The sequence below is a fragment of the Pelobates fuscus genome, chromosome 8 (assembly GCF_036172605.1).
Source record: "Pelobates fuscus isolate aPelFus1 chromosome 8, aPelFus1.pri, whole genome shotgun sequence".
NCBI lineage: Eukaryota > Metazoa > Chordata > Amphibia > Anura > Pelobatidae > Pelobates > Pelobates fuscus.
Genome location: NC_086324.1, coordinates 140,211,894 through 140,226,056, shown reverse-complemented (window position 1 = coordinate 140,226,056; position 14,163 = coordinate 140,211,894). Strand labels below are relative to the sequence as shown.

Genomic DNA, 14,163 nt, shown 5'->3' with positions numbered 1-14,163 from the left:
TAACCCCTTAAGGACCAAACATCTGGAATAAAAGGGAATCATGACATGTCACACATGTCATGTGTCCTTAAGGGGTTAAGGTTAAATATAACCAAAATGGAAACATTTTTTTAAGTTAGCTATGTTTTCAGTTTGGCTAATCTGGCTTTAAATTTGAAATTCACTTTGAATTCTCACTTTAATGAATCATCCTATCAGTGAATGATCCTGAAAGTGCGTATTTTCTGAAGCTATGAGAGTAAAATTAGTCATGTTCTAAGTCTTCCACACACTACATGGATTTGTATTCAGGTATATTTCTTCTAAGTGAATAAAATTTAATGGGAGACTCTAGGAACCATAACCACTACAGCTTATTGCATTGTTATGGTACTAGGTGTCTTTGGGTGCAGACACTCTGCTTTTTTGTAAATAATATTTTTTTTGGCAAAACAAAACCATCATTTGCCCTGGCACCCAAACCCATACCATCTTCTCGTGCCAATGTGGAATTGTCACTTCTGTACCATCCAAAATTGGACAGCACATGTAGTCTGCAGACAGGATGGGAGTGGGTAAAACAAGCAATGGATCATAGAATCTTCGAGGTCCAAGTTCTGAGATACATAGATATGTAAATTTGCCCAATTTATTTTCGTAGATTTTCTTCATTTGTTTATTTGTGTATTTTTTTTTTTTACTGTGGAAGAGGATGTTGCAATGTGTAATTAGACTTCACAAACTGGTTACACAGTTTACCTCAGCGCACACCTATTACCCGTCCTACATCCGTATGGGCTGTATCAATTTGGCTGCATCTCATTCTACAATGCCAGGCTGCATCAATAATAATGACACGTTTAATCACTAAAGGTACATTTAGCTAACTCAATTCTAAGTGCTTTCATGTGGCTAGAATGATGTTGGTTTTTCTCAGATTAACGGACCACCATATCGCTCTTTAGAGGTTATTGTACCAGGAATGTCCTGGTGCTCTCCCTCCTCACACCACCAATACTAACATTTTGCGGGGTGCTCTTCCCTGCCACTCTGCAACCAAAAGTTGGAGCCATACGTTTCTACTAAAAGCTCCCAGTAGCTCTCCTAAACTAAGCCCAGTGGCAGCTGATTGCTCTGAACCAGTGAAGCTGCATTACTGAGACTTAGCTCAGTGAAGAGAGTCTCCGGCTGCAGAGAGGCAGGTAACGGTGCCTGATAGTTCCCAGGTATGCAGTCAAACCGTTAAAATTTTTAATTATTTACGGTAATCGACCATGGTAGAAGAAAGGCTTGAATTGACCATGCCTGCAGTTGAACCACTGTGTGATATTCTCTAAACAGCCACTGGTTAGAAAAGCTAAATATTATCTAAAATAGCTGTACGGAAACCCGTTCATTCTTGTTTTTACAGTTCTACAATTTAGTTTAACCCCTTAAGGACACATGACATGTGTGACATGTCATGATTCCATTTTATTCCAGAAGTTTGGTCCTTAAGGGGTTAAAATGTTTAAATCGCATTGCAGCTCACTTGTGATTTTACAAAGTTATTTTTATTCAATGAATAGTCTCCCCACTTGTGGAAATTTGGCAAAATAATAAAGTGCAGTAACTGACTGATGTAGCCCAAGTTTTAACTAATTAGAATTTTGATTACTCTGTAGTATGTCAGAAATTATAAAAAAAAATGTTGTTTGTAATATGATTGTGTATTTTCTTATTGAACACTGAGCACCATGTATCACATCGTGTTATATGTATCCTCGTTTTTTGTACTAGACAACAAAATAAAGCATTGCAGGTTGTTACTCAGCCTCTGACGATAAATGGGTTAAAGATGTAAATTAGCTGGTACTTGTAAAACTACTTTGAATACTGTCATACGGTTTGTTTTGTGGTCTGACTTTCTGAAAAGTGATAATTGTGTGGCTTTCATAATGTCTTCATGTGTTTGTTTATTTTCAGATAAATACTGAACATGATGGTGAACTTAGGAATCCACCGGCCAGCCCTGGCCTATTCTATGACCACATTAGGTGCTGGAATGATGAACAATATATTTAATTTCTATTACGTCAAGCTGTTTCTCAACCAGTACAAGATATCCGAAGCGGCTTTTAACCAAGCACAGGTACTGTAAGATATTTATAAAAGAATCATACAAATTAACACTGAGGCAATACGGGAAATGTTAAAGGGAATCTGTCATGGTGCATATGATGTATTCTTAAATTAAAGAGCACTATATTTCATGCATATATACCTAAATGCTAGCAAATACATACATTTTATTAATGCTCTCTTGATGCCATCTGCAGAGAGGTCTAAGGAGGATTTAGTGACAAGGAGAGCAGGAGAACCCTCTTATAGGGTTCTCCTGGTCCTCCAGGAAGTGTTTCCCCCCCTTGCAAAAAGAGTGTAGGACATAAAGCCACAATGATGGTGTCATTAGGGATGATCTCCCTACCTGGGGAGATGTTGTAGCAGTGCCAATCGCATCAGCAAGGCAGGAGGGTAAGAGTAAGTGTCGCAACAGAACACCTGTGGACCTCTGAAACTGGTGGAACTTAAAGGAACACTATAGTCACCTAAATTACTTTAGCTAAATAAAGCAGTTTTAGTGTATAGATCATTCCCCTGCAATTTCACTGCTCAATTCACTGCCATTTAGGAGTTAAATCACTTTGTTTCTGTTTATGCAGCCCTAGCCACACCTCCCCTGGCTATGATTGACAGAGCCTGCATGATAAAAAAAAAAAAAAAAACTGGTTTCACTTTCAAACAGATGTAATTTACCTTAAATAATTGTATCTCAATCTCTAAATTGAACTTTAATCACATACAGGATTGCAGGGTCTAGCAAGCTATTAACATAGCAGGGGATAAGAAAATCTTAATTAAACAGAACTTGCAATAAAGAAAGCCTAAATAGGGCTCTCTTTACAGGAAGTGTTTATGGAAGGCTGTGCAAGTCACAGGCAGGGAGGTGTGACTAGGGTTCATAAACAAAGGGATTTAACTCCTAAATGGCAGAGGATTGAGCAGTGAGGCTGCAGGGGCATGTTATATACACCAAAACTGCTTCATTAAGCTAGTTGTTCAGGTGACTATAGTGTCCCTTTAACTGAGGGGCAAAAGGTAGGTATAACTATAGCATCTCCCAAAGCTAATCCATTTATAATTTATCTTTATGATAACTTAAATATTGGTTAAAGTTTTTTACCTGAGATGACAAGTTTAATTTTAAAGGATCAATTATATACAGCAGGTGTCTTCTGATCCTACTCTTGTCTATTAAAGCACAATGGGGAAAAATGCCAATGCAATTAAACTATTCTGCTAATTCACATGGGGATTTGGTGAGCTGAAAACTGAATTTCAAAATGCAGGTCACAGTAGAGGGGAAACAAAATCTCCAACTTAGCTTGAATGTTATTCTCGGCCACTTTGTCCTAAAACTTCTATTCCCCTGTTAATTCTCATTTGCTTAAACTTTGCCTAGCCTTTCCAAATCTCGGCTTGGGGAAGGACCTGTAAATATAATTTAAGATTTGGAAAGCCACAATTAAAATCTATCTGGATGAATATCTTTTCCAACAGCCATCGACTAGTTTTTAAACCTTGATGTATAAGCTAGTGATGGGTTAACTTTTAGGGCATGTTGTAATTTATCTCTAAAAGTAGTGTTCTCCAGTTGATTTACTAATTGACTTTTCAATACTGTTTTTTTTTTAGGTCGTGTTTATGATCTGGAATGCCGTAAATGACCCTTTGTTTGGATACATCCAAGACAACTCCAAAGTGCCATGGTGTTCTAAACGTCGACAATCTATTTTGTATGGTGCTCCATTCTATGCTCTTGCCTTCCTGCTTCCCTGGTTTCCTTGGACAAACTACAAAGAAGGTGATTGGCTAAGTGGCATACATCTTATGATTGCACTGTGCGTGTTTGATGGCATGTTGACTTTTGTTCTGCTAGCCCAGTGTGCATTGTTTGCAGAGATTTCAACCAGGCACGAAAGTCGTCTTCAGCTCATTAAATATAACCAGGTGGCATCACTGCTGGGCTCCTCAAGTATCCTCTTTTGTGGACTGGTATCTGATAACATGGAAAAGTTCTCGAACTTTCAGACATTTACAGTGTTGGTGGCTGCATTGTCAACAGCATGCATGTGTTACACAGGTATTTTTGGCATCAGCCAGTACGAGCAAAAGGAGAGCTCTTTGGAGAGGTATAAATCAGATGCTTCTCTCTCTTGGTCCTCTGTCTTCACACTCACCAAACAAATCTTAACTCAAAAGAACTTTATCATATTTGTGTCTATGAACTTCTTTCAAGTTTTGCATGCTACGTTCTGCAGTAACTTCATGATGATTTTCGCTGATAACCTCATTCCAAAGGATACGCTCCCTTCCTTCGTAAGAAGCATCATGTATGGAGCTGGCTTCATGTTTCCTCAGGTAACCTCAGTTTCATTTAATATATACCATTTATAAAATGCAATCCATCAGGATTCACTCCTCTTTAGAATAGCAGAAGGAACACTGGAGTAGTGTAGCTTTTAATGTGGAAGGTATATTTGTATGCTGTACTGTTAAGATGTCTTCCTATTAGAACTAAGGAGCCGCCGACGGTCAAAATCTTGAACAATAGCCCTAGTCATAATTACTCCTCTGAAGAACTTTAAAGTTGGCACTGTAAGTCATGGATCGGATTTGCCAATTTAATTTGTCTGTTGGACTGCCAGATGAATAAAGTGCTACAGCAAAGTGGTGTGCCCAAGACACTTCAAAGTCTTCCACAAAAAAAAATGGCTTTAGAGCTTTCTTAGAATAGGATGTAGTCTTCAAGCTCAGTGCACTCAGCCAATGAGCGAAGTCCTGCACTGCGGGGCTTAGCTCAGGCAGAGAGCTTCCAGTTCTAGAAGAGGTAGTGAGCGGTGCACCAGATAAGAAGTTAAACTGTTCTAAAACATTTTGACTGCTTACATTGGGGCATTGGAGGGGGTGGCATGGAGGGAGCAACAGGGCACTGCTGGTTCCATAGCCATTACAGCGCACTGCAGTTGTTATGGTGCTTGGCAGGTTCCTTTGCTCCCTCGCAAACATCATTTCAAGTTGAGTTAAAATGTCAACGATTCCTTGTAGCTCATCTGTTAAAGCTCAGCTTTCTGTCTGTAGTTTGTCTTGTTGACACCAGCTTGGCATACATTGCTTTTGAATGTGAACAGTGGCTAGCCTCACTTTTCTTTTCCAACCTCTTCATTGCTTTTCATACACTTTTTTTTTTTTTTTTTTTTTTTTTCCATTCTTTTTCTTTAAAACTACACTGAATTTAGAGCTCTCGGACCGAATTCTCTCTTTATTGATATGCTGTGCCAGGTTGAGCTGTGACAGGTCAGTTTAAGCAGATGTCCAGAGAAGTTGGTGACCATGTAATATGCCATGCTGTATATTTTTTTGCACAATTCTTCATGAACAGTGATGCTCTATTTTATGATATTCATGAGAATATGTGGCCAAAATAAGTGGGGAAATGTCCAGAATATCTATTTTTCACCATTTATTTCCACGTATGGTGTTTTTATTTTACTATAATACACTGTTCAATAAACATTTTTCAATGTAACAGTTAATGCTTTTTTAAAACCCTCCATTCCTTTTAACTGTTTCCATATGGGAAATGATCACATTACTTGGAACACAGTTTGACACATCTTGATGTATGTTAGAAGTAGCTAAGGTTTAACATAGCATTTGGCAATGACAAAAAATAGGTAGGGAGATTTTTCTCTCTAAGTGGGGTCCTGCAAAAAAATGCATTGTGCAAGCAAGCAACATTTTATTGTGGCCTGTCACGGGCAATATCCACAAAGGGGGTTTATATGGTCAATCTTGCAGAAACCGAGTTAGTCAAAGGAAAGTGTTTAGCAGCGGTAAGACGCATGAATAATTAATTAAATAAAAGTTTTTTCTGCTTAATGTGGAATCGAAAACAGAGTCGCACAATTTAAATCAGAATAGCTGATCTAGAGAATATCTCCCAAATCAGCCAGTTTTCAGCTGTACTATCTTGCCATATTTTCAATGGTATTCAATAGACTGTTTAGTAAATATACCACATTCTATCTGTAATGGGGATCCTATTTCTCCTACAGTACTCTTACTCAATATAATTGCTTCAATAATCACTATATTTTAGCAAGCAAGGCTGGAGACTGTTTGTACAGCTGGTCTTTATTTTAATTTCATTTAATTTTAAATCGATCATTACTTTGATTTATTTTTTCTTCCCTTATTTGTTTTGCAACTGAAAACATAAACAAGTACATATTATTTTTAAGGGCAACTGGTATACATTTAAAGAGACAGCAGTGTTTTGTTTTGTTTTTTTTAAGTGGTATGAAGATTTATTTTTCTTTTTTAGGAAATAATCATTTTGATTGTGTTGAAATTTAATTAAAATTGTACCGCAATTTATAAATATCATAAGATAAAGTAGGGACTATTATGTCTTATGGCCCTTGACGACCATGGCAAAAGTTGACAAAAAGCATCAGCAGTCGTCACTAGCGGCAGCTGAGAAAAGATGCAAATACTTGTCAATTGCATTAAGTAGTTCTTTGGACTAGCTCTCTCAAGTCCATGCAATCTTCCATAGGCCTCTGTTTTGTAGTCTTGTGCATGCGCAAGAGTACAATAGTGATGGCTCCTGGCAGATGAAGCACTAGAAGCTGAAGAAGGTTCCCATAAGCAAGATGGCAGTGCTTGCAAGGGAGAGCTACAGGTAAATACGTCTCCTGTTCGTTTCTATTCTAGTTACCGAACAGCTCTGGGGGTCTTTGCAAGACCTCGAACGAACAGAGCTGCTGTTGTGTCTATATAATAAAAGAACGTTTTGAAACATTCCAATAGTATATTTAAAGTCGTGAAACTTGCCTATATTTTCTTGCATTGTCACATTTTGTAGCAGACTCTGGCCTGCCATTAGTGTGTCTTCATCTGTGAACACCCCTATTTGAATTACAGCTGTATTTTGATTGTCTGAATGCTCTAAGCAGCAATTCCGAATATAACTTTGATTCTATATGGGCTCTTATCTCACATTGCAACCCTTGTCTAAAATACAGAGCTCTTTAGACAAGAGCTCTGTTGAGCACTATTGTTTGTGCTGGTATAAAAGATGATAAATAAAATGAAATTAATGTCTTCATAAATTCTTTTTTTGCAGTTACTTGTGCTAATAAGTCATTCGATGTTGACGAAGATTGGCTATTATAAAGTGATATTGTATGCATTCTACGTAGAGGTGTTTGCATCAGTCTTTATGCTAATAATGGGACCTCAACGTTACTATGTCCTGGCTATATTTCTCACCACTAACATGTAAGTAAAATGACACTTCTCATGTCTTTTGAAAGAATTTCACTTTTTCCTTTATTTTTAATTATTGCGTTCTTTCCCACTGATGTAAAACACAGATGCATTTTTTCAGAATTTTTCAGAATTTAAAAGGACACTGTTAAGCCACATTCCAAAGAATATAAGAGATATAAAGTGCTTCTGACTTATTATGGAACAATTATGTTCACCCTGAATTCTGTGACTATGCCTATTATACATGCTCTTTTCATATTGTTCCATAATCTGCTAGCACTAAGGATAGAACATATCACCGTTATAATTCTGTATCAAATGTCTTTATTATAACCAAAGACACTTCACACTGAGATTCATATTAAAGGACCACTATAGTGCCAGGAAAACAGTCGTTTTCCTGGCTCTATAGGGTCCTTGGGTCCCCCTCACCATCGGGGCCCCCTTCCCGCCGGGCTCTAGGGTGAGGAAGGGGTTAAACACTTACCTTTTTCCAGCGCCGGGCTCCCTCGGCACTGGGGAATCTCCTCCTCCTTCTTTTGCCGTCATCGGCTGAATGCGCATGCGTGGCAATAGCCGCGCGCGCATTCAGCCAGTCCATAGGAAGGCATTCTCAAAGTGAGAAGCGCGTCTAGCGGCTGTCAATGAAACAGCCACTAGAGTCTGGATTAACCCTAATGTAAACATAGCAGTTTCTCTGAAACTGCTATGTTTACAGCAGAAAGGGTTAATCCTAGATGGACCTGGCACCCAGACCACTTCATTAAGCTGTAGTGGTCTGGGTGCCTATAGTGGTCCTTTAATGTTGTTAACTAAGTTACCTCCTTGTGATTTGTGCGATTATTGACATTAGTTATGCCACTTTCATTTTATTTTTGCAAGATTGTTTTGAATACATTCGGAACAAACTTGCATTTAAAATCAGACTTTTCAGAATTACCTTTCATACTGCTAGGATTGATTGACAGGACTGGGAGGGAAGGAAGCATATATGAGCAATTACATTACTGAAATAGAATGCACGCCCCCCTCACCATGTGGGTATGGGCGATTGGCTAGTAATGAGACTCCCCACGTGGGTTACACCTTTATAAGGAAGATTACACTCAGAGAGCATGACTGCACCAAAATGCTTTGGGCTTTTGATCCTTTGGGCAGTTATCACTTTCTATGTCTATGTGTATATAGACATGATCTTTTAAATTTCACTATTCATTTTTTCTGACTCCTTTATCTGTCTTAGTTAGATTATCAGGGAGAGAGGTCTACTGCTATTCCTTTACTAACTACTCTACCTTATTGCTGGTTATTGGAATGCATATTCTCTATTGCTTACCATTCTTTTGATATCCTATGTCCTGTTTTGTACTATATAGAGGATCTAAGCAAAACTTGCCAGCAGTGCACTGGCTAAATTTCAGTAACTCTTCTATGCACACAGAGACAATTTAACCATCTCAACCCTGGTTTCCTTTATAACCATTTTAGTGGGGTAACTGATTAACCGTGTATAGTTATTTATTTGATATTGGAATAGCCTTATAAGGCTAGTGGATATATGTTTATACGTTTTTCACTGTTCTGTACCCTGCTCTGTCTTTTATTTTATTTTTTATTTTTATATATATATATATATATATATATATATATATATATATATACCCTGTTCCAAATTATTATGCAAATTATATTTTTGTCATTTACCTAAATAATTGATGCAAATAACAGTCAGCATCATTCTCATGTTATCAACTATTAAGAGTACAATTCAAATTTTATTGAACAAACCTCCTAATGATAACAGTATTTTGTTAAAAACATAAACTTACAATGCACTGTTCCAAATTATTATGCAGAGTAAGTTTCAAAACACTTTATATGTTGTAAAGAACTGAAAATTGTTATTTGTTGTGTTTGCAGCATATTTACTGAAATCAAAAGCTATTTCAATCAAACTTATAACAACATTTTAACTTTTTAAACATTGTAAGAGGTCATGTTACATTTTAACATAGGACCCATTATTTGATAGCAGCTTCACAAGTCTTGCACCCATTGAACTTGTGAGTTTTTGGACAGTTTCTGCTTGAATTTGTTTGCAAGATGTCAGAATAGCCTCCCAGAGCTGCTGTTTGGATGTAAACTGCCTCCCACCTTCATAGATCTTTTGCTTGAGGATGCTCCAAAGGTTCTCAATAGGATTGAGGTCAGGGGAGGATGGAGGCCACACCATGACTTTCTCTCCTTTTATCCCCATAGCAGCCATTAATGCAGAGGTATTCTTTGCAGCATGAGGTGGTGCATTGTCATGCATGAAGATTAAAAAATTAGTGGGCTAATAGCTGCTTGATCCAAGGAGACATCTGTGACGGAACCATCCGTCTGTCTAGTACTTTCGTGGATTCGACTATTTTAGGCCATCCGTCTAAAGGACTGATTTGTGATGTTATAAAGCATGTTTTACCGTTCCAGCCTGTTTTCCAGCCGTTCACCTCATTTTGCACGAACTCCATGTCTAACATATGGGTGGCCGCCATTTTGGGACTTTTGCACGTGTTCGCGGCCATCTTGCGTGCGAACAGCGGTGTTTGCCTGTGAACGCGTGGAACTAAAAATGGATACCCAAACAGGCGAACACCGCTGAGACCTCCATACACCCAGAAGTTCGTGTTGGAACTACCGAACGACGAGCCATTCGGTAGTTACTTGTAATCAGCTATGGGGAATCCAGCGAACTCGGAGATAATTGTGGATGATGAGGATTTCGTATGATTTTAACCGGCGAACGGAGACCGACTGCAGGGCCAAAACTTGTGGAACTCTTTTCGGCTAGAAGATCCGTGCAGTCGGTCAAAACTTCAATCGTCCATAACTCCCGAACCCCTTAACTGAATGGGCTGAGATTTGGACAGAGTGTTCCCCTAACCAAGACCTTTCAAGCGGTGCTGGTTTTGGGGTACATCCATAACTGGGGTAAATTATTGTACAGTATAATTGTGTTATGTGATTATCTGAGGGGAGGAGAGGTGGGGGTGTTACCCTGTGTATAATTGGTTATTTTCATCCTCCCCCTGGGAGTGCCCTGTGTGTGCCTTTTCCTAATAAAAAGCAGGCTGGATGTTCCAGTCCTCAGATCTTGTTTTGACCCTCAACACGGAGCTTCAGTCTCGTTATTGGGGGGATTCTTATTTACGCTCAAGGACTATTATTGGGAACTTATGCCGTTTGGTGGATATCGTTACTCGAGAGATTACTACTTCCCCTGGTTATGGTTCGTGGATTATACAGTATACGAACAAGGACTTGATACGGTGAGAGGGGAAGGTAGACTAAACGGTGACTTACTTATTAAGACAAAAAGGTGTCTTAACAACATCTGACTGCTATTTTGGGGTCAAGAAGGAATTTGTTTCCTAGTTTGTTGCAAAATTGGAAGCGCTTCAGACTGGGTTTTTTGCCTTCTTTTGGATCAACAGCAAAAGCATATGTGAGGAAGGCTGAACTTGATGGACGCAAGTCTCTTTTCAGCTATGTAACTATGTAACTAAGATGATTTTATTACGGAAAGCATAGTTCTTCCTTCTGTACCAGGGAAGAAAGTGATCAGTCAGAAAATTCACATACTTTGCCGAGGTCATCGTTACACCTTCGGGAACCCTAAAGGGGCCAACCAGCTCTCTTCCCATGATTCCGGCCCAAAACATGACTCCACCACTGCCTTGCTGACGTCGCAGCCTTGTTGGAACAGGGTGGCCATCCACTACTCCATCCATCTGGACCATCCAGGGTTGCACGGCAAGCATCAGTGAACAGGACTGTTTGAAAATTAGTCGTCATGTATTTTTCTGCCCAATGCAGCCATTTCTGCTTGTGAGCATTGGTTAGTGGTGGCCGAATAGAAGGTTTATGCACAGTTGCAAGACTCTGGAGGACTCTACACCTTGATGTCCGTGGGACTCCAGAGGCACCAGCAGCTTCAAATATATGTTTGCTGCTATGTAATGGTATTTTAGCAGCTGCTCTCTTGATCCAATGCATGGATCTGGCAGAAATCTTCCTCAATGTGCCTTTATCTGCACAAACCCGTCTGTGCTCTGAATCAGCCACAAATCTCTTAATAGTGCGATGATCTCGCTTAACTTTCGTGAAATATGTAATGTTTTCATACCTCGTCCAAGGCATTGAACTATTTCACTCTTTTCGGCAGCAGAGAGATCCTTTTTCTTCCCCATATTGCATTAAAACGGTGCTCTGCTTAATAATGTGGAACACCCTCCTTTAGTAGTTTTTCCTTAAATTGGGCTCACCTGGCAATCTAATTATCACAGGTGTCCGAGATTGTTTTCAGTGATCAAAAGAGCCCTGAGACACAATGCCATCCATGAGTTAAACTGAAGAACAAAATATTTAATCTTTGTGACACTTAAATAGAATTTGCATAATAATTTGGAACAGGGTATGTGTGTATGTGTGTGTGTGTGTGTATATATATATATATATAGAGAGAGAGAGAGAGAGTATTTACTATATTCTTACACACATTGTGTGTATTAAGTGCATGTTTGTATATTGGTTGTTGGCATAATGGTAAACACATCTATGGTAACATAAGGGCTGATGGATCGTGATACAGGTAGGCGGTCCAGTTCTCCGGTGATAAAGCCTCTGCTTCGGTCTTCCACTTCGAGGTTGCTGAATTTGGATTGGTATAGTGCTGTTCGGGGCACACTCCTGTTGATGTGAGTGACTTGATGGTGGCGCCAGATTCTGTATAGGCTCTTGTGTGTGGTAGTTTAGCCCAGACCTAAATGTGTCCCCAGGTGATCAAAAGCCAGACTCCGCTTTTCTTCAAAGAGTAATTGTGCCGCGTGGGCATGAGGAGGAGCAGATTTCTGAGCGGCAGCCATCTTGGCAAATAGGCCCAGGACATCAGCGCCTTGTAATCCAAGAGACACTCTGTAGTGGTTAGTGGTAACAGTTAGGACTGGGATATCTCCCACCGGTCGAAAGGGGTGGGGAGGGTGGTAACAGGGCAATGAAACAGCCGTGAGCAGGTCAGGACAGAGGATCGGCCAACTCAACTCTCCCAAGTGCACCCACAGGTCGTCGAAGCCAAGGCAGTCCGGACACCGGTGTAATATCCACACCCGCTAAAAGCAACTGGTGGGCTATGTCTTCACCCACGTGTATAATGGGGTACAAGCTTATTGTGCTCACTTTGTCGATAAAAAGAGTCAATATTGCGGTTTTCTCCGAGGAGCGCTTGCTGCATGCGTCTGCCTCGGTCAGCAGTCAGGCCCGCCCCCTACTAATAACAATTTATGCAACTAAAATATAATTTAGAACAAGCCCAATGTATCTTATTTACACAGATTGATGTCTAAACAAATTTATTGCAATTTAAAGACACATTACTGTGAGTATTATTGCTGTGGAGCTCTGCTATACACTCAGATAAACCAACAAGAGCTTATAGAAGAGAGGGACATTAGGATAGAAAAGTAGAAAAAATGGATTTAGACCAAAATAGGGACCCTCCTAGATAGGGACACTTGGTAGGTATGGTATATCGCGTTTGTGTATGTAATCATCATTGACGTACAATCTTACAGGATGTTAATGAAATGCTGCACCTAGATCCTTAAGGCTATCCCTGGCACCGCATAAATTTGGTTTAAATATATATATTTTTTATTTTGTAAGTAATAAGGCATAGAGTTAGCCATGTTTGCATAACTGAACAGGATTTTTTTCTGATCGTCATTAACAGCGTTAAAGGACCACTATAGTGCCAGGAAAACATACTCGTTTTCCTAGCACTATATTGCCTGAGGGTGCCCCCACCCTCAGGGACCCCCTCCCGCCGGGCTGGATGGAGAGGAAGGGGTTAAACTTACCTCTTTCTCCAGCGCCGGGCGGGGAGCTCTCCTCCTCCTCCTCGGCTGAATGCGCATGCTCCTCCTCCTCGGCTGCATTTACAATGCTTTCCTATGGACGCTGGCATCTTCTCACTGTGATTTTCACAGTGAGAAGCACGCAAGCGCCTCTAGCGGCTGTCAATGAGACAGCCACTAGAGGCTGGATTAACCCAAATATAAGCATAGCAGTTTCTCTAAAACTGCTATGTTTATCGAAAAAAGGGTTAACCCTAGCTGGACCAGGCACCCATACCACTTAATTAAGCTGAAGTGGTCTGGGTGCCTATAGTGGTCCTTTAAGTAGGCTTTTTTTTTCCGGTGCAAGTGGCACCGCAGAAAATTGCATACTTTATTTCCCTTGATACTCGGCCAAGGTGATCTAATTCTAGATTGTAGGATGTCCCTGACTTTCAATTTATTTAGCTGCCATTTCTATCACCTTGCCTGGCCGAGTCTAGGAAACATTAACCTTTCTTTTGTTCATAGGTCCAGTTTGTCCTTCTTAATTACTCTATTCTGAAATGTGTACAACCAAGGTTTTTAGAGACCCCTGCAAATGGAGTGGTTTATTTCTTTAATTTGTTATTAATTAAAGCATGTAGTGCAGGTACAGGAAGGAGATTATAGAGAATATATTTTGAAATCAAGGATTGTTTGTGACGTTAAAAGTATAGTATCATTCTTTTTAATCAAATAGCAAATCTGAGCATCATGTTTGGGTTTCAGACAAATAAAAACCAGAACAACAGAATAATAGAATAGTAAAAATAACTCTCTATGTATTAACAAATAATTGACGTAATTTAAGAGTGATATTTCCTTATAAATATAAAAGGTTATTCACAAACCTGGTAATTTATCTTGGAATTTCAAATCTTCAATACAGATA

The 14,163-nt window shown here is 39.5% G+C and overlaps 1 protein-coding gene across 1 annotated transcript in view; it reads left to right on the top strand.

Annotated features, from left to right (window-relative positions):
• Positions 1-14,163, top strand: part of LOC134571779 (transmembrane protein 180-like) — a 57,270-nt gene that overhangs the window by 2,125 nt on the left and 40,982 nt on the right. Inside the window, exons 2-4 of the mRNA XM_063430363.1 lie at positions 1,945-2,110; positions 3,715-4,440; positions 7,211-7,365. Coding sequence (XP_063286433.1) covers positions 1,958-2,110; positions 3,715-4,440; positions 7,211-7,365 — 1,034 coding nt within the window. The 5' untranslated portion in view covers positions 1,945-1,957. The remainder of the gene's footprint in view (positions 1-1,944; positions 2,111-3,714; positions 4,441-7,210; positions 7,366-14,163) is intronic.